At 39.5% G+C, this 24,927-nt stretch overlaps 1 protein-coding gene across 1 annotated transcript in view; it reads left to right on the top strand.

The window, feature by feature from the left end:
- The window catches only part of LOC119726704 (cadherin-like and PC-esterase domain-containing protein 1), a 49,412-nt gene that overhangs the window by 14,256 nt on the left and 10,229 nt on the right, over nt 1-24,927 (top strand). The window contains exons 3-12 of the mRNA XM_038198504.1: nt 10,609-11,218; nt 16,862-17,060; nt 18,648-18,760; nt 19,221-19,305; nt 19,970-20,150; nt 21,269-21,446; nt 22,013-22,200; nt 23,333-23,405; nt 23,714-23,884; nt 24,772-24,876. Of these exons, the coding sequence (XP_038054432.1) occupies nt 10,874-11,218; nt 16,862-17,060; nt 18,648-18,760; nt 19,221-19,305; nt 19,970-20,150; nt 21,269-21,446; nt 22,013-22,200; nt 23,333-23,405; nt 23,714-23,884; nt 24,772-24,876 (1,638 nt within the window). The 5' untranslated portion in view covers nt 10,609-10,873. The remainder of the gene's footprint in view (nt 1-10,608; nt 11,219-16,861; nt 17,061-18,647; nt 18,761-19,220; nt 19,306-19,969; nt 20,151-21,268; nt 21,447-22,012; nt 22,201-23,332; nt 23,406-23,713; nt 23,885-24,771; nt 24,877-24,927) is intronic.

Here is a 24,927-nt window from a genome sequence, read left to right as displayed (position 1 = left end):
CTTTAAGACCTCTTGAATAGTTGGCAGTATCGTTCACTTATCTGAGCATTAATCCTACCATTAAGTTGGCCGTGGATTGTGGTAGGAGGACATAGGACAATGCATGCACTTTGACATGTCTTCTTTTGTTTTAATTTTAAATTGCTAAAACAGTTTAAGTCAAGCAAGTTTAGATACTTGACTGATGTTTTGTTTGTTGATGTATTGCTCAAATCAAGTGGTGCATTTGAGCATGTGAACACTTAAAAGCTTCTTCCTTCAATGAAGATGATTTTTTTTTTGTAATTGTTATACAACTCATACAATTCTTCTTTAAAACCACCTTAGATGATACATTGGAAGATTTACAAAACCTTTCTTTGTTGTTTTCCAAATATACCTGTTATTTCCTTTAACTGTCAGTGTAATCTTCTGAAAATTCCACAGAATAAACAGTGGACAGAATGAAGTACTAGTGTTGGTATCAATTTTACAGAAATGTTCACTTTTCTTTCTTTGAAACAGGCATGCAATTTGTTCTCGGATCAGCTGATTTCCTTGTTTTTCGCCTCACACTTATGTCATTAAATAAATATAAAAATACATTTTATAAAGTCTTGTGAAGTTTGGGATTTTCTCTTTTTTGGTAACTTCCCAGTTTCATGCCTGTTAAATGAAATAAAAGAAGTAAATCTGACAAGATGTTTATCATCTTTCATTGCTGTGATTAACAATGAATATGATGCTGTCACATTATGTTGTTTCAGTAGTATTGATTGAGTTCTTTATGTAGCAGATTACATTTCAGTTTGGATTGCAGTGTTCTGTTTCCCCCCCCCCCCAAGTTCCAGATGTATTCCGTTACATCCACAGAACTCCTTCTTCTAGATTAGTTTACCTGCCCGACCGACAACATTTCGCCCCCAAGAAACATTAATCATTCCATTGCGAGCTGTATCTTACAACCATTCTCCCTTGTTGTTTTGTCAGTGTTATGAAATCTGGCCAAACAATATTTGTAAAATATTGTGATACGTCCCACTGGGTTCAGATGACAGATGGCAAGAAATACACAGATCACCATGGGTCAACTCACAGACTGACAGGTTGTATCCAAATATATAGATGTATTGGAGTAACATCTTAAAGGGCTCAAGACATGAATTTGTCGTGTGCCTTGCAGAAGGGCATATGCGTGTACGCCCTTACGCGCGAATGCGTAAATACCAAAACGTTCTCAGCAAAAGGGCATATGCAGAAAACTGACTCTATTTTAATGAAATTTAAACATTTCCATCGGAAATTAACACAAGTTCCAAAAATTATGATTTATCTGTATGACAAATTAAAAATTTGTATAATGTATAGATTCACAATATATAGATTCACAAGTATGGATTCACAATATGCATAGGAACTTTCAATGCAATTTTCTTAAAAAGTGATTTTCGCATCAGAATTACGCGTACATGCCTGGACACCCTGTTTTAGTTAATCTTATTGAAAAGTGCACTTCTTTAAATGTTGAAATTTGTCCTTGCTTTTCCTGACAACCTAGGGCGCAGTTGCTGTGATGTCATTTCAGCAAGATCGACACTGTTCAGTTTAGGGGTTTTTTATTAAAATTGTGAGCCCAAAACTTGCTCATTGAAAACATTTGTGAGAAGACTAGCTGGTCATTAGCCCTATAGCTGTCAAGTACTGAAACAGCAGTGATGATCACTGAAGAAAAGAAAATTTACAACAGCATAACATTTTGGCAAATTATGGTGCTGAAATACATGTAGCTGTAATATTGAGGTTTCTGCCTGAAATGAAATCACGCTTTTGCTCATGAAGATGCAAATTTGCATTAGCATAAAAAAACCCAAAAGACACCAAATTACCCTTTATATAAAAGGACAAAATGAAAGTTGAAAATAAGGTTACATGGAACACAAAGCAGACCATTTTTAGTATTTTTTATGGTAGTGGGTCCCCCTAGTTGATACTATGGCCCCTCCCGATGCTTGGGGCTGGCGACGGCACCGACAACAAGTGCCTTAATTGTACAGGGACTACCAAAAATTGACCAACATTTAGAATAATTTCATTAAATTTTGAATTATTTGCAGCTGAACAACAACTCAGTAAAGTTTGCAGAATAGACTGGTAATTCCTGCCTGGGCATCCCTATAATAATCAATCATTTAGGCACCGAAACCAGTCTACTCACAACAAAGATATCTTTTTGCGCAAAATAAACCCAATATAAAGGCTTTTGTTTTAAGAGAGTTGCAGACATCCAAAACAGAGAAAAAAATATCTGTTTGTAAAAATAAAACTTAAAATGTCATTATAAAAAAAATTAATGTATTGAAGAGCACACCTTTAAGAATGTACAAAAATAAGAAAAATTGTTTTTGACAGACATATTTAGTTCACACTTCCCTCCTATACCTTCTTACACAAGATCTAATTTCTGAGTGCTCTGATAGATGTGTGCTGGACGGTGACATTCGTACATGTATGTGTAAGTGCGCAAATATTGATGTGAAGATTTTGCCTTTGGCATATCAGGTTCAGAGTATTAATATAGTACCAATCAATAAAAGTCCTAAGGAAAAACCAGCGAACACTGGTAGGCCCTACATGGGTATATTTTGATTCAATTTCCTGACTTCCTGTTGTTCCTTTTTTTAGGAGTTCTTCAAATTTATTCATAATGTGCAGGAAAGGTTGCAAGTTTTGATCATTTTAAAACAGGGGGTTTTTTTTGCTTAAAGTTGGGTTCAAAATTGACACGAATTTCAGAGCAAAGTGAGTTTCTTTGGGGTGTAATGGCATACAGTATTTCGCCATGAACCTATGAATGTCATTAAATATTGTTCACTTTTACTGACCCTAAGGCAATTACCAATTACATACATTGTACATAAATATACTTTGTTCTCATTGCTTCTGGTTTATAATTAAAAAAAAGAAACAGAAAAAAAGATGAAGTGATTATTAGATGAATGAAGTTGAAACTCGGATATCTAAGTACAAAGCGCTGAAATTCAGAAAATAAGATTAATTGTAACAACTGATATTGATGATGCACACCAATTAATGGTGGGAACAATCGGAGATTTCAGAATCCGGTTATCCTAGTTTTTTTTTGAAACCGAATAAAGGTTATCCGATTTCACCGAAAGTTCACATTTAGCTCAACAAAAAGTGACAAGTGAGGTGCCACATGTTATGCCCTCCAGGGCTGTTATGGCGATAAAAATGGGTGGGAACTCTCTGATCAGTCAAATGGACAGGCAACCAAGAAGACCACTAGCTAGTGAATGCAGTTACAATCAGGGAACTTGGAGCAAATAGGGGGATGTTCCATTTTTTTCTGTGTCACCAAATGAAGGCATAAATTATTTAAGGTTGGTTTGGAATATCCAGTTTTCAAAATCCTACCGAATAGTGGAACGTAAACCGGATTTTAAATAATCCGGATAGTATTCCCATCACTAACACCAATCTCCTTTTCCGTATTCAATTTGTTCTGTGTTAATATTAACACTGAAGTACATGCACCGGTACTTGTATCTTGCAACTGATGAAAAGCTTTCTCCGTATTTGATTTTGAAATTTCATTAAATTGTAAGCTGTCTGCCTCATTTGGAAATTACTCACGCTTTCCCTGAAGCCATAAGCACTCAGCAATATGAAATGAAATTGATTTCTTATGTTATGTACCCATGTCTTTGGATTTGTCCACGTACACGCATTATGGTAATTTATACATGTTTGGTACCTTACATGTACATGTGTGTATGTTCAATTCTCCAAAGTTGTGCTCCCTGTGCATGGGCGTCAATGTCTTCTGGGCGTCAATGCAAGAGCAAAACCCTAACGGCGTGGGAAAATTGTGGATTCCAGCTCTGTGGTGCGATCTGAGGCAATTTCTTACCACTTTCACCAATTTTTTTTGTAGCAAAGGATCATCATTTAAACATCATTTATGAGTTTGGCGTAATTGAATCAGCTATTCTCAGCTATAGAATCAAATGTAGGCTACACTTTTTATTCGGGGACAAAAAAAGTGGGGGGGGGGGACAAACGATATGATATCTCCCCCCCCCCCCCCCCACTTAAAAAAGTTGCTAAAAATATGGCAATTGAGAAAAGAAAATTCAAAAATAGCACGGGCACATGGCCGCCAATCGGTTGGGGGAGAGGGGGGGGGGGGGGTTGGACACCCATGTCCCCATGCTATTTTTGAGTTTCGTCCCGAATAATATCCTTTTCTAAATTGCTGTTTTTCAAGCAATACAAAAGTTATTCACTTTTGAATGAAACATCGACCGAAAAAAATCGGCTATCAAATTCTTTTTTTATTGAATTATTACTTCACAATTTTGAATTATTGGCAGCCAGACAAGAATTCCATTCTCGTGGGGTAGGCTGGTTCCCGCCTCACAATCAGTATCGATAATGTACGGACCGGGAGCCAGTCTGCTCACAAATAGCCTGTATGAGCAGGCAGGGCTGTTTGAAGTAATGGCTTAAAAGTATCAATAACAACAGTAACTTGTTTGCATTTTTATTCCCGAGAGTGGAATTTTGCAGAGTCCATTAAAACATTCTTAGAAAAAGTCTCAGATTAATAGAATCAGTAATTTATGCCCGGAGGTCACTAAAGTTTCATCATTACACTTACATGTAAACAAATGGTACATTTCATTTCTATCCCCAGTGGCAAGGTGATAGTTTGGTTGCCCCAAGGTGGAACACAATCTGGTGTTGAAATTCCTAATCAGAATAACACGTACAACACGTACCAGTGGTCGTTGGTATAATATGACTGTAGCCAATTCCTAATAAAACTGAAATCAGTATCTTACAGTTTTTGATGTCAGTGTGTGCTTTGGATACAGTGACTGCTCCAGGCATGTTATATAGTACCGGTAGGTCTTTGGGGACTCGTCTGGAGTCTTTCACGGCTCAGAAAGGTTTGTCGTTTGGTGCCACGAGGGTCAAGTCACATGAGGCAATTTTCAAACTGGCAACTTGGAGATAACGGAATGCACTGTAAGCTACTGTAACTTCTGGGAAGAACGAGTTCTGTTCCTAACAGTACAAGAAAATTCTCAGAATATTTAACAAGCATAAGAGTTGCCCGACATTTTCTTCTGGGACATTGCCTGGAACAAGTTGCTAGTAAATCACCTCATGTAACATGGACCTTACAGTAGACATTTTTCGAATGATGCTTGGTGATTAGTTAAACATGTGTGTCGGGTTTCGGAGCACCAAGTTTGTGAGCGGATTTACGATGCATTTCAACCTGTAAAGGTAAGTGTATCTTTACTCAGTGAACAAGCTAGATTATGTTTTCCTTTACTTTAGAATTTTGTGTTGATTGTGCAACCGCATTATATTTTAATTCAGTATTAGGTTTTGCCCTTCAGCGATGTATTTTATAAACCCTATATTTTTCCAAATAAATTAGAAAAGTAAGGCACTCCGGAGGTGGCAGGTTCAAAACCTACCACAGTGTTGTCGGAAGGCTTGTTAGAAAGAAATTCACAAGCTTACTTGAACCCAGAACCTCCTGCTTGCTAGTGCAGACATTTTACCACTCAACCACCAAGCTAATGGTCGGTTGGTTGGTTCGCCAACCTCGCCAACCAAATCATTATGTTTTATAGCTTTATGGATTTGTCAGTAAGTTCCTAGATGAATGCACAGCAACATTTTCCTCCTCCTGTCTGAATAGTCACAGACAGTTGAAAAAAAATCAATCCTCTTCCCTGCCATGCCTTTTACACAGGCAAGTCACTAACAGTCAGATCATATTTCAAGCAAGCACTGTGACTGGTCAAATTCAGTCAACTGACAAAAGCAGGAAAGTGGATCAGTTAGCTTATCAATCACCTACAGTTAAAGCACAGCTGTTTCAAGTTACATAAACAGTCACAGCCAGTCAATCCTGCTTTATGTAGGCTGGGAGCTCTTGACTGTTAGAAACCGTCACTTGATTGATTTTGACTAAAAGGACAACTTTGCACAGAATGTATGTTTGCATAGGAGGCTTGATCGTGATCTACCTAATGCGACTCTCCCTCCAAGTTCAATATTATGTCCATGTTAAAAAAAAACGTGTCTCATATTAAAACAACAACATTTACTACTTAATAGTGCTTTAGCCCCCACCCTCGTCAAAATTTGTGTTACCTATCAGGTATTATAAAGTGTATCTTTTTATACAAATATAGAGTTTGTTGGCTTCATTTGTTCAGGCTGCTGGTAGAATAACCGTGATGGTACAAAGTACAAATACCTGATTTGAACAGCATGATTTTGTGGAATTTATCATTTTCAGCATTGCAGCTATAAAAAGAGTAAACCTGTCAATAATTGTCCAGTTTAAATTATTATTTTGTATGAACAAATTGACACAAATTAATATTATTTTAACAGCAAACCAAGAGCTTTTCACTTGCTCTTTTGGTCGTTAGAATTGTTCTCCCGCCCACATAATAATTATCTGAATCACCGGTAATGCTATAACCGGTCCCTTTGGAGAGTTGTATTCAAAAGCCCCGAGTTATTTATTTTAGCCCAGAAATTGATCGCAGCAGTTGTCGATTGGACGCCTGGTAGGAATCTAACGGTAGGCCTATAGCATTGAACTTGGCACAGTGGCCAGGGTTTGAAAGCCGTAAGTGCAATGACCGGCACGGCCAAACACCCGAGGCAAACAACCAAAAAAAAAAATTCTGTAATTGTACCAAAGGGATGCATATTTGCATTAGCTGAAAGTAGGGCCGTGCTGGTCGTATCGTTGTGGTTTTGATGGGTTGTTCGGAAACTATAGGTGTGAAATTGCATTGGATCAGTGGAGTTGCGGAGAGCGGTAGGTTTAATTAAGCCGGTTTGGCGTGGTGGAAAATTGTGTTTGATTTGCTTGGTAGCTCTCATTGAGATTGGCAACTGGATTTCATTTTTGCGTGTGTGCTGTTTTGAAGATTGGTTTCCGCCTGAGTATTAATGAGTCACACATGGTGAGTACACGTAATTATAAGTAGTTTGTAGTTATGGTGTTAAGCTCAGAATTATAAGGGGTGTCAGAATGGTGACTGCTCTATGTTCCGACATCCCTATGTTCCGACAACCTAGATTGTGTTACTCCCGGTTAGGGTTAGGGTTAAGGTTAGGGTTAGGAATAGGAATATGTACAGTCGGAACATAGGGGTGTCGGAACATAGAGGTGTAACCGTCAGAATTATGAAGTGGAATGTTGCAGCCTTGTTGTCTGGAATATCAAACTCTAGATATTTAGGTAATTGTGCTGGTTGTGGGTTGGAGTCCAGCGCATCCTTTGTGGTGTCTGTGTGTACGTGAATTGGACACACCCAGAGGACAGACAGACAAAGGGACAACAAACAGACTCTTTTGTTGAAAAACAGTCCTCGGACCTTGACTTTGTGTGCTTTAGTGACAAAGGGAAAGATGCCTAATTGTTCTGGAGAGTTACATGTATGTGAGACGTGTGTGTCCTTGGGCCAGGCACTTTGTCACTCATTGCTTCTCTCCACCCTTGGACCAGGCACTTTGTCACTCATTGCTTCACCCCACCCAGGAGTAAATGGGTACCTGTGAGGGCAGAGGTGATTATAGTGACTGATTTTAGCTGCTTTGTGCCGATCATGCTGTATCATACTTTCCAGGAAGTTATAAGGTGGTCTTTGGAATGTTTTGTGCGCGCAGTGAAAATGCTGTTGTTATATCGTGTGCCTGGATACTGTAATTTCTTTGTGTGGGACGGCCACGTGTCTGGAGAATAAAAATGCCAATCGCACACTGAGGGTGAAATCACTGTGTTCGTTGCGCGCATTGTGCGCGTGTGGAACCTGCCAGCGCGACAGCTTTGTGCAATGACCTGCAACGTCAAATGCTCAGTCTCATGTCCGGCAGGACATCAAAACCTTCAGTTATCAAAAGTAACATCGCAGTGATTAAATTTATTTCTCACACAGTAAGTTACAAGCATTTACCTTTTTGAGTTATTGGCACAATATAAGAAAACAATTGTTGACTGGTGTGATGTGGGATATGCCGTTTATAACCCCCTCGGGGTGCTATGCGCCCCTCAGGTGTTAAAATGGCATATCCCACATCACAGCAGTCAACAATTGTTAAATGTTGTAGTGCCTTGAGCACTAATACTGGTCAATATGTTGTTTATAATTTTTTTCATACACATTATTATGTTCTGTATCTGTATCTGTATGGTTACGTTGCAGAAACCTATATTCAGGCATTATCGCAACGTTATCATTTTTTTTTGAGAAGGGGAAGGATGGGTTAGTCTACAGTTTGTGGGCATAGAGCACATGCAGTCTGTCTGCCCACTGAAATAAAAATAGAAATAAAGCCATAATTCATGTGTGCAGGATACTAATCCAAGACTTTTGAACAAAATAGATGGTCCATGTACCTTATCCATCTCCCATCACTTGATAGAAATTTGGGGAGATATGTAAGTGATGGGCCAACATTTTTGCACATCACAAAATGTCAATTCTTGATGGGTAATGCTTATCAGGCTGTCAGAATTTTGATTGATTGATTATTTTTTTCTGCTGATCGAAATGGAATATTTCCCCCTTGCTACATCTATGTTTACAGACCCGGATTAGCGATGCCTCATGGGCAATAACTAGATTATCGGCCAGGCCAGAGGAATGTCAAAAAGCCGTTGAAGGAGTGGAAAAGATTTATCATAATTATTTATCCAACTGGAGATGCACCGGTCTTATCATCAGTGAAAATTCTTGGCTCGAGATTGATTCAGTTCCTCAAGGTCATCCATCAAACTGGATTGTCGTTCCTGTTTCATTCATTTTGCTAAGGGAGGGGAAGTTCCCTTTACAATGTGAAATAATCAAATTAAAATAATTAAACCTTCTTTTTTTTCTTTCTTTTTTGTTGTTGTAATTCTCTGCAACCTGGTAAGTACACCCTCATCTTGGGCGTGTTTTGATCCTCGCAAACCAAGTTTGTCTTTTTTTCTCAGCTGTTTCTGGTGACTTGGGTAAGAATGCCATAGTCAAGCATGATTACTGTCCTTCACCAACATATTTTATAAGCACTGTATACTCAGTGTTGTCCAAGGGCTAGCGAGAAAAGAATCTTTACTCGGGTAGGACTCGAACCCATGACCTCCTGCTTGCTAGTGCATATGTCTTATTACCACTCAACCACCGAGGTTGCTGGGGTAGGTTGGTTTGTGAAGGGCAAAACCTGATTTACATATCTCCCCAATGCAAATACCATTCCACCATTAGCGTACTCTTGTTGCATTCTTCTAAAATGAAGCTGTGAGTTAATTTGTACACAGTCATTTGAAAATTCTGTTAGCATACATTCAGTAAAAAACAGTAGAGCCTTCAAATGACAGTAACAGTAACAGATTTCAAAGAGGGATTTAATTGTATCATAGGGACTTTTTTTCGCCATGTTCAGGAGTTAACTCTGAACACATTGGCAGTAGTATTGTGCAAACCCGACCCAAAACCGACTTCGGGCCGGATCGGTTTGTCCGTCATTTCTGTCAGGTCCGGTCAGTTTCGGTTTGCGTTTGAGATTTTCGGGTCGGGTCATTGGTTAAGCCACTTTGGGAAAAACTCGAAACAAACCAAAATAAACCAAACAAAAACGAAATAGTTAGGAAATTCACAAGGTGCAATATTTATTGCAGAGTCACTGTGCCTGGTACGACCAAAATGTGGTCAGTCTATAAGTCACGCACAGTCAATAACATGCAGGCCCACCAGTAAGGTCACATTGTGAGTGCCGTGAGTATGGTATGATTTAGTTATACTGAGAGAGGACGATTTTCACGTGACGCGGGTCAGTTTAGGCACAAAAAGCGGACACAGTTGCCCAAGCCAGATTTTCGGGTGTGTTTTGGGTCAGTTCGGTTTCGGGTCGGTTCCGGTCGGTTTTCCTTGAATTTTTGTCGAGTGGGTCAAGTCGGGACAATTTTAGGGAGTTCAGATTGGTTTCACTTTAGATTAGGTTTCCATCTATAATATTTCGGGTCGGTTTGGCCTGGTCAAGCTGACCCAATGCACAACACTAACTGGCAGCAGAATAGGAGGAGCACTTGGGGAAGGGTATTTGTTTCCCCCGTCCCCCACCTTTTGTTCCCCCTTTTAGAAATGTTCTGCTAGTACTGACTGACTAAGGAAACCTACATTTAATCGAGACGTGCATACATACTACACAGTTACAATGTACTTGCAATTTCTGCTGTTGACTTGAAGATGTTGCAGTTGTTTAAACAAAGCAGTGATTTATTTCAAATCCTTTCCCTCACTCACCAACCCCAATCTTCACTCCACTTCCAAGTCACAGATTGTTGTAAAAAAAAAAGAAGACAAGAGTACAGTGCACTCCAACAGAATATATTTGTACAGCCTCCCCTTCTGTAATAATTCAGCAGGCCTACATGTACATTGTTTGGTTTGGTGTATTTGTAGTGTTGTGATAAAGCACCACGATTACAAGGTGAAGGCTCTTGGCTTACCCTGCCGTAGTTGAATCCGTCCATCATTATGCCATCTGTATTTCTGACTTTTTTTTCCTTTCTTTTCACAGGGTTCGAGTACAATGGTATAGTAAAATCCTGGAGAAGAAAATGACATCAACTTGGGTGTTCCCATTGATTTGATGCCGAATGCCAAGGCCAGCCCCCCCCCCCCCAAAAAAAATTGGCTTAACGTAAACCAGTGCCCGAGGCAAAACAAATCGTGTCAATGGAACTTGATGTTCTGGCAATGACGAAGTGGAGGAGTTGTGTTTGATAAACAACTGGCAGAGAGATCGGCTAGGCTAGGCAGTCGAGACGGAAGGATCCGAGAGAATGAGATATCTGCGCTACAAGCTGAGCCGTCTCTGTCGCTCGCGGCTCGCCAACTTTCTCCTCTCGGCTCTAGGACTCGCGAGTTTCTCGCTCTACCTCATCTACCAGTCGGACAGCATGATGCTGATCCAATCCGGCGACAAATCGGACAGAACTCTGGAGAGAACTTTGAAAGTGGATTGGATACTTGGTGACAGTGGGGCCGGCGGTCTCATCATCCCAGGCGCTGGACAGCCGAAGATGGACCGATTGAATTTGGAAGATGGTACGGTGAAAAAGAGAAAATCACAGAAAGACGAGAAGATTGCAATTGAGGATAGTGCCATTTATAAACATTTGCAGCAGGTGAGAATCTCACTTTTGAAACTAACTAAGAGAAGTCACAGTTTTTATGTATGCAGAAATGTTTTCAAAAGCAGGGTATGGTGGACAAATGATATCTTGTATGTGTTATGAAGTGCGGGCATTTCAGTTTAAACAAGTGGTACATGTACATTAACACACGGCAGCCGGGTAATGTGTGAAGACGGCTTTAATACGGCACTGTACGTCCGTGCACCCGAATGGGGCTTGATCTAATGCAAAAATATGCAAATTAAACACATGCCCATCAGTGTTTTCAAAACCGGTCTTCGAATGCAAAGCTGTAATACTCAAGTTGCATGAATACAATTTATGGCCGAGTAAACTGTCCACCAACCAACAGCAGCTCAAGCCCACGGCGTGTTTCACACCCGCCGCGGAAAAAAAAATGGCAAAGTGTAATACATACATAAGCCACTGAACCTGCACAGGTTAGCATTAACCTGGTACTTTTGGCACGAAAACAGTTGTGCATGTACATGTAGATACCCTTGACTTTATTGCTTTAAGTACTTAATCTGGCCTCAAAATCTGGCGCATTGGAAAATATTTTCCCCACTGAATGCACAAAAGGGGTCCCTATATTGTCAACAATTTATTGGCTCAAATAAAATTGTAAAAAGCACTCGAAATCCTAATAAAAAAACCAAAGGTGTTTATCATTCCTGCTATCTTCAACTTGGCACTTTGGTATTGACACTTAAGCTCAACAGATATTTTTCATGCACATTAATAACAAGTAGTGAGAATGTTGAGTTGTACACACATGTCAACTTCACTGCATGCAAAAAATATTATGTTTACATGGTTACGCTTTGTGACCTACATCACCATCTGTTATGCTTGATTCTCAATACATGAATCAACAACACCCCGAACAAAAAATCAACTGAAAAGCTTTTGGAATTGACATGAGTGTGTTTTGTATGAAAACATCTAGTTGTTATTTGCCAGCTGCCTCACAAATTGCTCTGAAGTCATAGAAAAAATCCACAGTTAAAATGTCCCAATAATCGTGACCGATCTGGTAGTGTTTTCATCTGGTAGTGTTTTCATCGGTAGCCTAGCTGGGATTAAGAATGGGTCATAGGTTTCTCGTCACGTAAATAGAAAAAGGGGGTTGGGTAGTGCCAAACTGATCCAGAGAAAAGTGCTAATGTCCATAAACTGTTGACAGACACACTTACTCTGCTGTTCTCGATTTGGGAGAGCGTTGGACAATAAACAAATTTAATCAGAATTTCATGAGTTAGATAATGCCAAGGATCAATCATTGGTTGGTTATGACTGATTCTAAACAAAAGCGTTTGTAAGCAGAAAATGTGTAGACATCACAACGCTTATCTGATCTTTGAAATTATTTGAAAGTTTCACTAACAGATCTTATAGAAGTCTAATGATTTGGCATTTTGACCAAATGGTTTTATAAACATTAATTTTTGATTGCATCGCCCTTTGAAAAATATGCACCTATTCACCCCACTTTGGCTTACTTTGGAAAACTGGTTTCTGCTGAAAGGAATCCAGTTTTTTTTTCTTCAACTAAACATCCCAGTGTTGTTTAGATTTTTTTTTCATGACTATGGTATGGGCTTGTCCATAAGTTTTCTTTCATTTGTGATGTATCATGTATGATGTACGGTATGGTTGGCGGAAAGAAGCAAATTATAAACCTGCTGTGTGACTCAGGAACCCGTGCACACATGTGCTACTTGTCACAGTGACTCAGAAAGTACAAGTTTTTATGTGGCACTTTACACAAAAAGTCTGGTAGTGATTCTTTGTGTGGTACTGGGACACAACTTACGATACCCCACGCACGCACAAGTAACATACATGTTCGTTGTGTAAAGGCAATAAGGCATTCCTTTGTTTTCATGTACCATAATTTTCAGAATACCGGTACATGTAGTTAAGAAAAACTTACGGAGAAAAAACTCATTTTACTTGCACTTTGAACACTCTTTCGACCGGAATTTGGGATCATGATTTCCTTGAGTGTTCTTCTTCATGACGCTAACCCCACAATTCCACTAAACCTGTTTTTTTTTCAGATGGGGTAAACTTTTTGTGGATCTGGGCAAGACTACACAATGTCTCACTATCTTAGGCCAAAAAAAAAAAAGTTCTGCTTTTTTCTGCCCCTACCATAATTTCTTATGCGAAAATTGAGGAAAAAACACCAAAAACCATCAATTTCTACCTTTTACCCTTGACTACACGCAGACGCCTCCATATGATCGCACACACAAAAATTCAGAAAAAAAAAGTTCTGCTTCTGATTTCCCTACCTACCCTATTCTGATAGCCCCTACCATAATTTCTTATGCGAAAATTGAGGAAAAAACACCAAAAACCATCAATTTGTACCTTTTACCCTTGACTAACCACAGACGCCTCCATATGATCGTACACAAAAAAGATTGGCAAAAAAAACAAATTGTTTCCCTACCTACCTACCCTACATTGTATTTTCAAATGCCATGTGATCGGAAGCAGAATTTTTTTTTTCTTTTTCTTAGGGCTGTCCTGAATGTACCCAAGATTCAATCATTAATCAAATATTCGAATAGCTTTTTGCTGGTTTGAACATTTGAAAAGAAAAAAAAACATGCATACTGTGCACAACGTGATGTTATTGTAAAAAAATTTGTAAAGTTTTTTTTTTTTAATTATCAGATGCCACTTTTTTGTCGATAGTAACTTTTTGGTTAATGCCTATTCATTGGTCCTATTCTTTTAGCTGGGTAAAATCCCTTGACAGTTACACAGGGTAGGCATACACCGAGTTATGGGGAAGTTTTTTATTGTTAGGCAAATTAGAACCGAGTTATGGGGACTTTCTGCTGTCCCCATAGCATTTTTCGGTCCCCACAAATACCTTGCGGCGACGAGTGTAAGTCCCCACAATTACGGAACAAGAAAGGGTGTACAATACTGCAAAACACTCCAGTGGCCCATAATACCCATCGCCGCATGCCAATTTTTACCAGCACGCTTTGTATGCAACCTGTGAGGAAGGCAGCTGCAGAAAACTTGATTGGAGAGTATTGAATATTCAAATATTCGGTCAAGTGCAGTTTCGAATAATCAAATGCTAAATTATTCGAAAATGGACAGCCCTACACTACCTGCACTATGTGGTCCTCTTTTGTTCTCAGGTCCTCACAAAAAAAATATCATTTGCATTTACAGGGCCACGTTGATAGGGAAAATGTTACACAGATAAAAAATAAATCAGATATTTTCTAGGCTACTGTAGATCATGTCACATCAACGCATGACTCCTGGCTGTCACTGGAAGTGTGAACAGTGCTTGTTTATATTGCACAGATGGGTACAAGAAGCGGCTGGTCTTTTCACTTGAATCCTCCAGCCCCAAAAATGTCAGAGATGTACGTAGTCTCCGAACTTTGAAGGGTTTGAGAGGGGCGCGGAATGAAGTAAATTATGTGGCCTATGACGTCTCTAGGTTCTTGTTAGGGAAAGGATATAATTTATGCATTGGAAATATCAGCTTGGCATTCTGTTCATGATTTGCAGTCATGAATGTGCTGAAAATAATTCAAGAATGATTTGGAATCGGTCCAGAAATGCCACTCGAATGCCGAGGGTTCGTAGTCAATGGATTTTGCAGGCATCAACATTTGCAAGCGATAATTCTTAACTCGGCTATTTGCGGCAGTGATGAGTTTTATTTTCTGCAATGGCTCAAGTAACTTTGATACGTTTGGGCGTTATTTGCACATGCATTTTTTTCTATTAAAGTTAAAAATTATAACCGTTTGGGGAGCTGTGTGCTACTGCTTTTAAGACTCAGTTTGCAATTTCCACTGGCAATCCCAGTACAAAGTGGTAAAAGGGAGAAAGGTGTGCCTAATTACTGCTCACAGTGGCCCCATGTTGATTGCAACACGTCTTATGATGCAACCCAAACGGTTCTTAAAGCTGCTATTGTGGGTGGCATGGTCATGTCGACGTCCTTATGCCTCCAGATACAGAACTGGTTGAGTCAGAGCTCTGACCCTGCCTAACACCCCACCCCGTAAAAAGACCTCAAGGGCAATCTGGAAGTGGTAACAGCAGGGAAAGCGTGCGCATTTTATATCATATGTTTATAGATTCCACAGTTGTAATAATTTTCACGGAATGTTATCAAACAGTCCGGCAAGCTGGCTTGCTTAGCCAGCTGTGAGTGTTCAACTGACATGGGTTAATTGTAGCAACAAAAGTAATTTTATTCATGTTACATTCCATACTTATAACTGAATTTGTATTTTGTACGCGAGTTATGTTTTTTGTATTTGTATGTGCGGAAGTGTTTTCCTCCATTTTCAAATTCAGACCTTTTTTATTCAAATCAAATGTCATTTCATGTCAAGGAATTGAAAGGATGAATACATGGAAAAAAATCACTTATTCATCAATTTTTAACAAAACTATATTTTTAGCCGCACTTAATCAAGGGTGAATGCAGAATTAAACAGGCAGTAACTTGAGGTTTACTATGAGGATCATGGGCGTAGCGAGGGGGGGGGGGCCAAGGGGGGCACTTCCCCCCCCCCCCCCCCCCCCCCGGAAAAGCAAAAAAAAAAAAGAGGCGCGAAGACAAAGTGGTGTAAATTAAATGAGTTGGGGGGGGGGCAAAATGTCCCTGCCCCCTTCTGAAACTGATAAATCGAGAATGTGTTGAGAAATACAAGCATATTTTGGCCAAAAAAAATGTTGCCCCCTTCTGGAAAAATCCTGTCGACGCCCATGATGAGGATTTACAAGGTTTAGCAGGGTTTTGTGGGGTACCTCAGGGTAAAACCTCGTGTTTAATTTCGAAATCGTCCCTTTTTTAATTGGGTTTAATTACTTTTTTTGTTCTGGTAATTACATGATTTAGAGTGCTGCATCTTTCTCTCCTAAAAAGTATTTTATAAAAATATCATTGACTCCACAAACAGTCCATTGTTTAGAATTGTAAGCTCTACTTTTTTCTTTTGATTTCTGGATTAGTTGTTAAATAATTAACTAATCAGCACTAGTGATGTTCGGTTAGTGGCATGTATGATTTTCTCACAAAAAAATTAACTTAATCCAAACTGCTGAATTTCAGGTGTGAAACTGCAAGAGTTTTCTGACTAATTCCTAATTCAGATTTCCTGAAAGCACACTTAATTTCAACCAATGTTTGACCTTTCATTTTAATCTAAACTTTTTATTTCCAAAAATTTGCACATATCCCCATGAAATAGTATTTAATTAGCACTTAAACATACGGAAAGTATGTTGCAACCTGACGCCACGTTTTTCTTCATATATCATCTCAATTAAGGTCAGTCATTGCAAAGATGTTGAAAAGACATGATTGTGGGACTGAGAAACATTTCCAATTTTGTTAGGAAAAACTTTCTTGACTCTCCATGGACTTTGTACACAACTGCTGAAGTGGCGTCGGGATGTAACTTTATTCCGAAAAATACATGCACCCAATTCTAAATTGCCTTGCAATAAAATTCAGTTGGCATTTGCAGGCTAACTGCAGTTCTCCAAACTGATTGTGAAAAAAAAAAAAAAATACGCCTACTCATTCAATCTGAAAAAAGTGTATTTACCTGTTCCTGTTCTTTTTAACAGCTGGAATCAATGCTTCTGGAACAAGCCAAAACATTGAAGGCGAGATCGGTGGAGGTCAGGGGTCAGGCGGAGGTGATCGACCGTGATCTGCCGCTCTATGAGAAGGCTTTTACCAAACAGGGTTTTATTGTCAGGCGGCCCACCAATGACATTGATGCTGACTTTGTCAGTAATAGCACCATTGATGCAAAGGACAATGGTAGGTGCTGTCTTTTTTTATGACGTTGTCAAATTTTTTTCCCCAGGGTACACAAAAATGTTTTTTTTTAAGTGACATCGGCATTTGGAAATAGTGTCAGTGAAATGAAAGAAAGTCATTTGGGCGGAAAGTTGTTTATCTCGAAAATAATGAGCAGTTTGTTTTCAGCATTTCCAAGTTTTTGTAATATCTGACAGGATATATACATTTTGTACTGTTTTCCTTTTTCCCAAAGAAATTTGTTTTCAAAGGTATCAAAAATTATAATAAGAGTTAGTGAAATTGTAGAAGCGTCAAATATTCATTTATACTTACATGTATGGATCATACTTTTGTACCAAACTCATCTTTTTATAGTGAGAGAAAAAAAAGTGGACCTGAAATATACAAATTTTCAAAGTTAGATAGCCTTTACAATTTTCCCCTTTTTAGATTATTGCTGATTTTCATGGCCTTTTTTGTTTTTGACATTTTCAATCTTCAGCTGATTGATTGATACCAATCAATCACATTATCTGATGACAGGCAAATCACTTTGTGGTTTAGTGCTGTACAAACAAAACTACAGAATCCTTTTTCAAGTCCCGAGCATATGAAATATAAAGTTGTGTAGTAGTAAACTCAGTATCAAGGCATTGTTTGCAGAGTTCTTTTAAAAGAAGAGTTATATGAGTGTTTAGACACAGTCTGACTCAGGTGTAGACTAACCCTTTTTAACGAGACTCTTACGCAAATCTGAATTTTTCTGCATATACTTGGCTATTTTCCGCATTTTCTGGCCAAAACTCTGTACGGTTTATAGATTCAGTGTAGTCCCCTAACATGACATTCCTCATGCATTGTTGCTAAACCTCTTTGCTGACAAATTCGTATTCATTCAGTTAATATTTTGAACTTAATAATGCTTGCTGTTGAACCCTTGTGAGCAATTTCCAACACTCAAAATTGTTGGTGTTCGGAAATTGGGCACAAATTTACTGGGCCAAGTGTTCCCTACCATGACGCACTTGAACAAATCGCGGAAAATCCCAAGTTAGCATTGAAGTGTTTCTTTAAAGTTGACAAATTCTAATAAATCATTATTATCTCCACTTTACCTAGACCCAGTAAAAAGGGAGCTCTAGTGCCACAGTTACTGGGTCTACACTTTTTCCAACAACAAATTTGTCTGAAAATCGTTTTCTTATTTTTGGGCGTGTTTTAAAAGGGGCTTTCATTGTGCACTTCAAAATAAAATTGGAAAATCACGCCACAATGAAATTTCTCTGCTAACTTTGTAACAGTTAGGTAAACTCAAGGTTTATGAACGGGAATGTTTAGAGCTTGATGAGATTTCTTTTACTGTGAAATTGAGGCGAACCTTTTAGCTCGATCAAAGCACTAGAGGTGGAAAATCAAAGTGCGCAATGTTAGGGGCCGCGCCATGGTATGGGACATCAACAATACATGTGGTACTATAAAGTACAGTACACATGCTAACGGGTTAATCGTAATAGCGATTGAGTGTGATACAAAAGTAAAGAACTCTGTAGTTATAATGAAATCTGATTCATCCAACTGCCTCATTTGTTTCTACCTCCCCTCCAGGCCTGGTGTCCTCCACCGACTGGATGATTCTCCTCTGCCTTGCCTTCACGGACGGAGACTCTGAAGAGTGTCTGGACCGAAGCTCCTTTACAAAATTACACAGCGGCCAAAAGGTGAGGCTTATGGCTGTGTCTGAATAACATGGCTACGCCTGCTTGCATAGATGCATGTGTATAAGCAAGCCTTAGCCGTAGCCAAATAGTTTGGGTATGGTCTAACATTACATGTACCTAAGGAGGTTTGAGGAGAATGTATATTTCACTGGCCCACAGGCGAAAATGATTCATCCCAGGTTTTCTATTTCTGGCATGGCGTGTTCAAGGATTTGTCTGTAGTTTAAGTTTTGAGCAGGGAGTGTTACGTTGGGCTTATTGAGAGTTCGGTTGTATAGATGATGTTATCATTAATGCTTGAGGGTCCCTGTTCCTGAGTGGAATCTTCACTCGTTATTTCTGAGTTGATATTCAACGTTCTTCACCTTGGTATTACTGAAAATGAATTGGGTAGGTTCATTATTTTCAATAGCTAAAATACAAATCAGTTTTTAAATCCTTTTTCTTTCTGATTAATCAGATCAACAGAATCCCAGGAATCCGGAACGTTTTATGGAAGAAGGATGGCTTTTGTTACACCATGAACCAGGCAAAGAGAATTCCAGGTAGGATAGAACTTAGATGTTTAAGAAACACTAATGAATTCTGCTGAAAGTTTTGTTCATTTATAACCCCCCCCCCCAAAAAAAATTCTATCTATTGGTAGGGGCTGCTTTTGTTTGGTATCATATTCCTCAAAAGCACCCTTGGTACATTAGCTCGCAAGCCTCCAGAAACCTGAAGAGAGAAGACAATGAGAAGAAATTACTGCTTTAGATTTCGGAGGGACGCCCAGAAGAATGTATTTTGGTGGAAACCCGTGAAATCTGGTAGGGACCGAAAACCCAATCCACATGTTGACCAGGGCAGGAATCAAACCCGGGCCATATAGATGGAACGCGAGGAAAGAACCACTGTGCCAACCTGACTCCCCTGGATATAATTGCAGAACGTACCACCGCAATAATACTTTCCTAAGGCCGGTTCAAACTTGGCGCAAAAGCATACACGAATGCGAATTTGTGTCGTTAGGGCAAGTTTTCGTACTGCGAATTCGCACCAGTTGAACACATTTCAACTCCTGTGAATTTCGTGACGTGACGTCAAATTCTCATTCGCATGAAGTATGAACCGTCATTTACTGTGGTAACCAGATTTGTCTTCGCTATCACAAAGACCAAATGAACAGATTTATTCCTCCAGTGTAATTGATCTCCTTTGTCTTGACAGCTTTAAAGAAAACCTACCTCTCGCCGATGTGCTGGGTCATGCCCAGTCAGTATGACCAGTTCCTGGGCGTGGCCGATGGGTTAGGCGACGACGTACGGTGGGTCTTCAAATCCACTAGCCCCGGGGGGAACATACAGGTGCTACAACCCACCAAAGAAAGAGACTATGCAAGACTTAAAGAGTGAGCTTCTCATATTTTGAATATTCTGCGGGTTGTGGGTTCGAGTCCTGGCGGGGTCATGGTGCGTGTGTCCTTGAGCAAGGCACTTTGTCACTCATTGCTCCTCTCCACCAAGGGGCAAATGGGTACCTGTGAGGGCAGAGATGGTTATGTGATTGATTTAGCTTGCTTGCGCCTAACAGGCAGCATCGAGCTGTATACTCCTCAGGGAGCTGAGATGGTATTTGGAATGTTAAATTGGCCCAATGATCAGGGGTAATAATAATACTGTAAGCGCTGTGATTTAGTGTACTAAAAAGAGCGTTCTTAAATGCCGATTATTATTAATATTCTCCCATTGTTGTTGTTCGAGTTGAAATATTTTCTTTATGGTAAAAATATCTGACAGTGTGAAGGAATTGGAATTGTGTTTCATTTCTTTTGCTATACTGTACAGCAAATTTGAATGAAACAGATGTACATGTATGACATATATTTTTGTCTGTCTGTTGACTGATCTACTTTCAGAAAACTTGGAGAGCTTGCATGCATTCAAACTAATTTTGACTTCCCTTAATTGGTCCACTTTTAAAAATCTTTACTACCCAAGCCATCTCTGTATTACTTTCAAGGTAAATTTTTTGCATGATGTCAGAAACAAAATTTCTTAATGGTTTCCATCCTTCTGATGAGGTGTAAGAAAAGTGCATTTTTAAACAAAACGACTTGCTACCGGTACACAGTTCACTCTATTTTAGCTTTAAAAAAACAAACCTGTTTTATAAGGGCCTACAATCCCGGCCAAAACAATTGGGACACTTCCTTAGCCTCCCACTGTCACCCACTCCCCCGCTCCCCCACTCCCCTGGTCAATGTTGTTTGCTCCAGCTGATGGAGCACACACCACGCAATGAGAGACAACATTGAGTGGGGGCCAGGGGGTTGGGGGCCTAGCGAGATTTGGCCAGGATTGTAGCTATGTAACTTTGCAGGAGGATCGGCATACATTTTTGTCAACTAAAACTGTTGCAATTCCATAACGTATAAAGAAGGCCCATAAAGTATGAAGTGTGAGTAATGCCAAGCATGGTCCATTTTAATTCACGTGTATCATCTTCATTTTTCTCTATCCATTTTAGATTTCGTTTTAAGAAGGCAGTTGCCCAGCAGTATTTCCCCAACCCCCTACTAGTCTTCGGCATGCCGGTCAACATCAGGGCCTACGTGCTCATCACTTCTATCAATCCACTCAGGGCGTTTATTCATTCAGAAGGGCTGGTTCACTTCAGGCACGACTACCAGCGAGCATTTAAAAAGGTTGGTCATAATGTGACTTTTTGATAGATTGGGGAAAAAAAACTTTTGAAGTGATGAACTTTTGATGGAATTTGTGTTTGAGGGAAGCATTCGAATACCATCTAAGTGAAATAAAGTTTGCTAAAAAAAAATCTTTTTACTTTTGTGTACAGACAATTTGGGTGGGAAAAAGCTTTGCACGTTTCATTTTAAAGGAATATATATTATTCAAAATGTTTATTCTTAATTATATTTTGTACTGAAGGAAATGGTTTATAAAAAAAGTTTATACATTCTCACTGTTTAAACTGTTTAAAACTTTACAACATGATTTTCAGTGCCAAAGCAAATAAGTATGTCCTCTTCTACCGATAGCTTTAAAATGTTTCATGGTTAAAAGCTCAACATAGAAAGTTGACTTGTTATGGAAATCGATGTCTAGGGGATGTAGATTTTAATAATGGTCTTGCTCTTCACTGATATGTTATAAGCAATGTATATTCAGTGATTTCCGATAGCCTCATTGAATAAAAAATTGTCTCTAGGATGCTTAGCCATTTATGAAATTGGTCATTTCTGTCCTTTAGATTCCCAACAGGACTTGGTACCTTGCCCAGTTCAAGCATTATCTGAAATACAACTTTGGCAGTGACGCCGCTAAGATAGTCTTCCAGAACCTAGCCACAGTCATCGTTGAGACATTGCTGGTCGCCGAGTCATCACTGGTGGCACACTTTGGTCGCTTCTCGGCACATCCCTGGGATGAACATTACAGGTCGGTCGGCTGGTTGTTGGCTGGGATGGGCTGTGGATGAGTAGCATATAGGATGGGGCGGGATGGGTTGAGTTGGGCTGGGCTGGCTTGGTGTTAAGTTGGGTTGGGTTGGGTTGGGTTTGGTTTGAGTTGCATCGGGTTGGGTCGCGGATCGAGTCAGGGTAGGATGGGATTAAGTGGGTTGGGTTGGGATGGGACGGGACTGGACAAAATGGGATGGGATGGGATGGGATAAGGTGGGTTGGGTTAGGTTGGGATTAAATGGGTTGGGTTGGGTTGGGTAGTGATTATGTAGGTTGGGTTGGGTTGGGATTAGGTGGGTTGGGTTGAATTGGGTTAGGGAGGGATTAGGTGGGTTAGGATGGGATGGGATAAGGTGGGTTGGGTTAGATTAGGATTAAAATGGGTTGGGTTGGGTTGGGTTGTGATTATGTACATGTAGGTTGGGTTGGGTTAGGTTGGGATAAGCTGGGTTTGGGTTGAATTGGGTTAGGGAGGGATTAGGTGGGTTGGGACGGGACGGGATAGGATGGCGTGAGATGGGATAAGGTGGGTTGGGATTAAAATGGGTTGGGTTGGGTTGTGATTATGTACATGTAGGTTGGGGTAGGTTGGGATTAGCTGGGTTTGGGTTGAATTGGGTTGGGGGGATAAGTTGGGTTGGGTAATTGGGTTGGGATGATTGATTTTTAACGAATGAATTGGATTAGTGTGAACTGAATGTATTGCTTTAATTGGTCAGTCGCTAGATGATGTATAGGTAAATTGATCAATTCACTCATTGATTTATTTATTGATCCCACTTTCTGTATATGGACTTACTGAATTTGATCGATTGATTGTGTGGTTAGTTAACTTTGTTCAGTTTACTCATTGATCATTCAGATTTCAGTCAATCCCCTAAGTAATTAGTGAAATGATTGCCTCTTACATTAAAAGTAAGCACCAACTTTTTCATCATTGCAGATAAAAAGGTTCAGTTTCAAAAGCAGGATCAAGAGTAAATTTAATTTCAAAAGTGTTCTTTATTCTGATTTAGTCATGGAGGTTCACTTTTTTTTGCTGTTCAAGAGTGAATCCGACCCCTTTGTATTATTGATTTTTTTGTATTTTTATCAATTTATGTTTTCAGGTGCAAGAACTGTTTTCAGCTTTTAGGGTTTGACATCATCTTCAATTCCACGCTCCATCCAATGGTGGTTGAGGTAAAGATAAGACTTTGAAAGTGAAGAAAACTTTTGTGGTTTGAAGTGAATTGTAGAAAGGGCTTGAAAACTTGGAGCTGAATTTTGTCTTTGTGTTCTTAAAAGAGGTATTTTTAAAAATGCTTCATCCAAATACGAGTCAGTTATGTCCTCACATCTCAAAAAAGTGATTTGGCAAAAACTTACCAAATGGAAAAACCTTATTTGCAAAATAATATGAGGCACAACCAGGAGGGCTAGTAAAACAATTATACAGAGTGCAGTTGATGTTAGAGCTCCCACTCACTTCTTGTCATTCAATTGAATAGGTTAATGGACAGCCCCATCTGCAAGCTAACAGTGACACAACTGGCTGGGCAAGCAAGACCATTAAACAGAACGCAGTTGATGACGCCATCGCCATTCTCTTGTCTGAGACAAAGGTTGCGAAGGATGTCGCCCTTGCACTGGAACATTTACATCTAAATGTTGGAATATTGGCAAGTGAATTATTTTATCCGAAACATAACAGAGTGCTTGATTCCTTGACTGCGTAGATTCTTACTTTTAACCCTATAGGTTGAAATCCCGCATGTATATATAAAAATACAACAACAAAAACTCCATGCAAGTTTCAAACTAATTTTTGTCTGAGGTTTGTTCATACAAGAAAATTCCCATTGCTCAACTTTTTCAGTTGTAAAGAATTACTGATGACCTGGAAAACTGTTTGAAATTCTGCAAAATATTTTATTGTCCCAGTTTATATCACTTAATGCACTTTAAATTGTTAGGCAGTGTTAATTCTCTTTGGGCAGAGATGAACATTTTCCAGTTTTAATCGGGAATCCAACTTTTTCAAATTTATTTCCAAAATTCTGATTTTTCTGGTGATCTTTTCCTCGCAAAGTCTGATTTTCAGAGATGCCACTTTTCTGCTTTTAACCAGAATTCTGGTTTTTAAAAAAATATCTCACAAAATTCCTGCCGTCAAAATAAACCGGAAAAAGAGAAGAAAAACTGTGGAAATGCGTTGATTTTTACTTCGTTAGCGCTCTCGATTTAGTACATTTAGGTGCACGCACGGCACAACGTTGTTTGTTGAAGTAGTCTTAAAAATATAGTCTTTGTTGTTGCCGAGCCTGCATGCGATACAGGCGGCCAACGTACTTGCACGCAGTAAACAACGGCGCCTCGCGCATGCTTCACCGCATGCGGGCGTGTTGTGCGCTAAGCACGCGTAGCATTCAGCCTGGAAATCAAGTCTATCATTTCAGTATTGCTTGTTTCCGATCGCAGTGATATATGTGAATACATAAAAAAAGGGCAAAATATTGAAGCAGCGTGGTTGAAAACTTCGTATCTTATTTCCATTCTGTCCTGATAGGGTGTGAACTGTCACTCCTACAACCAGATGTGTCTAACCCAGGAGGACTTGGAATACCTCCTGGCGACCAGGCGAGAGACAGTCAACAGAGGCAGCTACCAACAGGTAAGGACGTCTCGCCATCCTCTGCTTGCTATTGTAGGGGTATAAGGCATT

The sequence above is a fragment of the Patiria miniata genome, unplaced genomic scaffold, assembly GCF_015706575.1.
Source record: "Patiria miniata isolate m_02_andy unplaced genomic scaffold, ASM1570657v1 HiC_scaffold_2, whole genome shotgun sequence".
NCBI classification, from domain to species: domain Eukaryota; kingdom Metazoa; phylum Echinodermata; class Asteroidea; order Valvatida; family Asterinidae; genus Patiria; species Patiria miniata.
The sequence above is the reverse complement of the archived record's forward strand: the minus strand, read 5'-3'. Positions and strand labels throughout refer to the sequence as shown.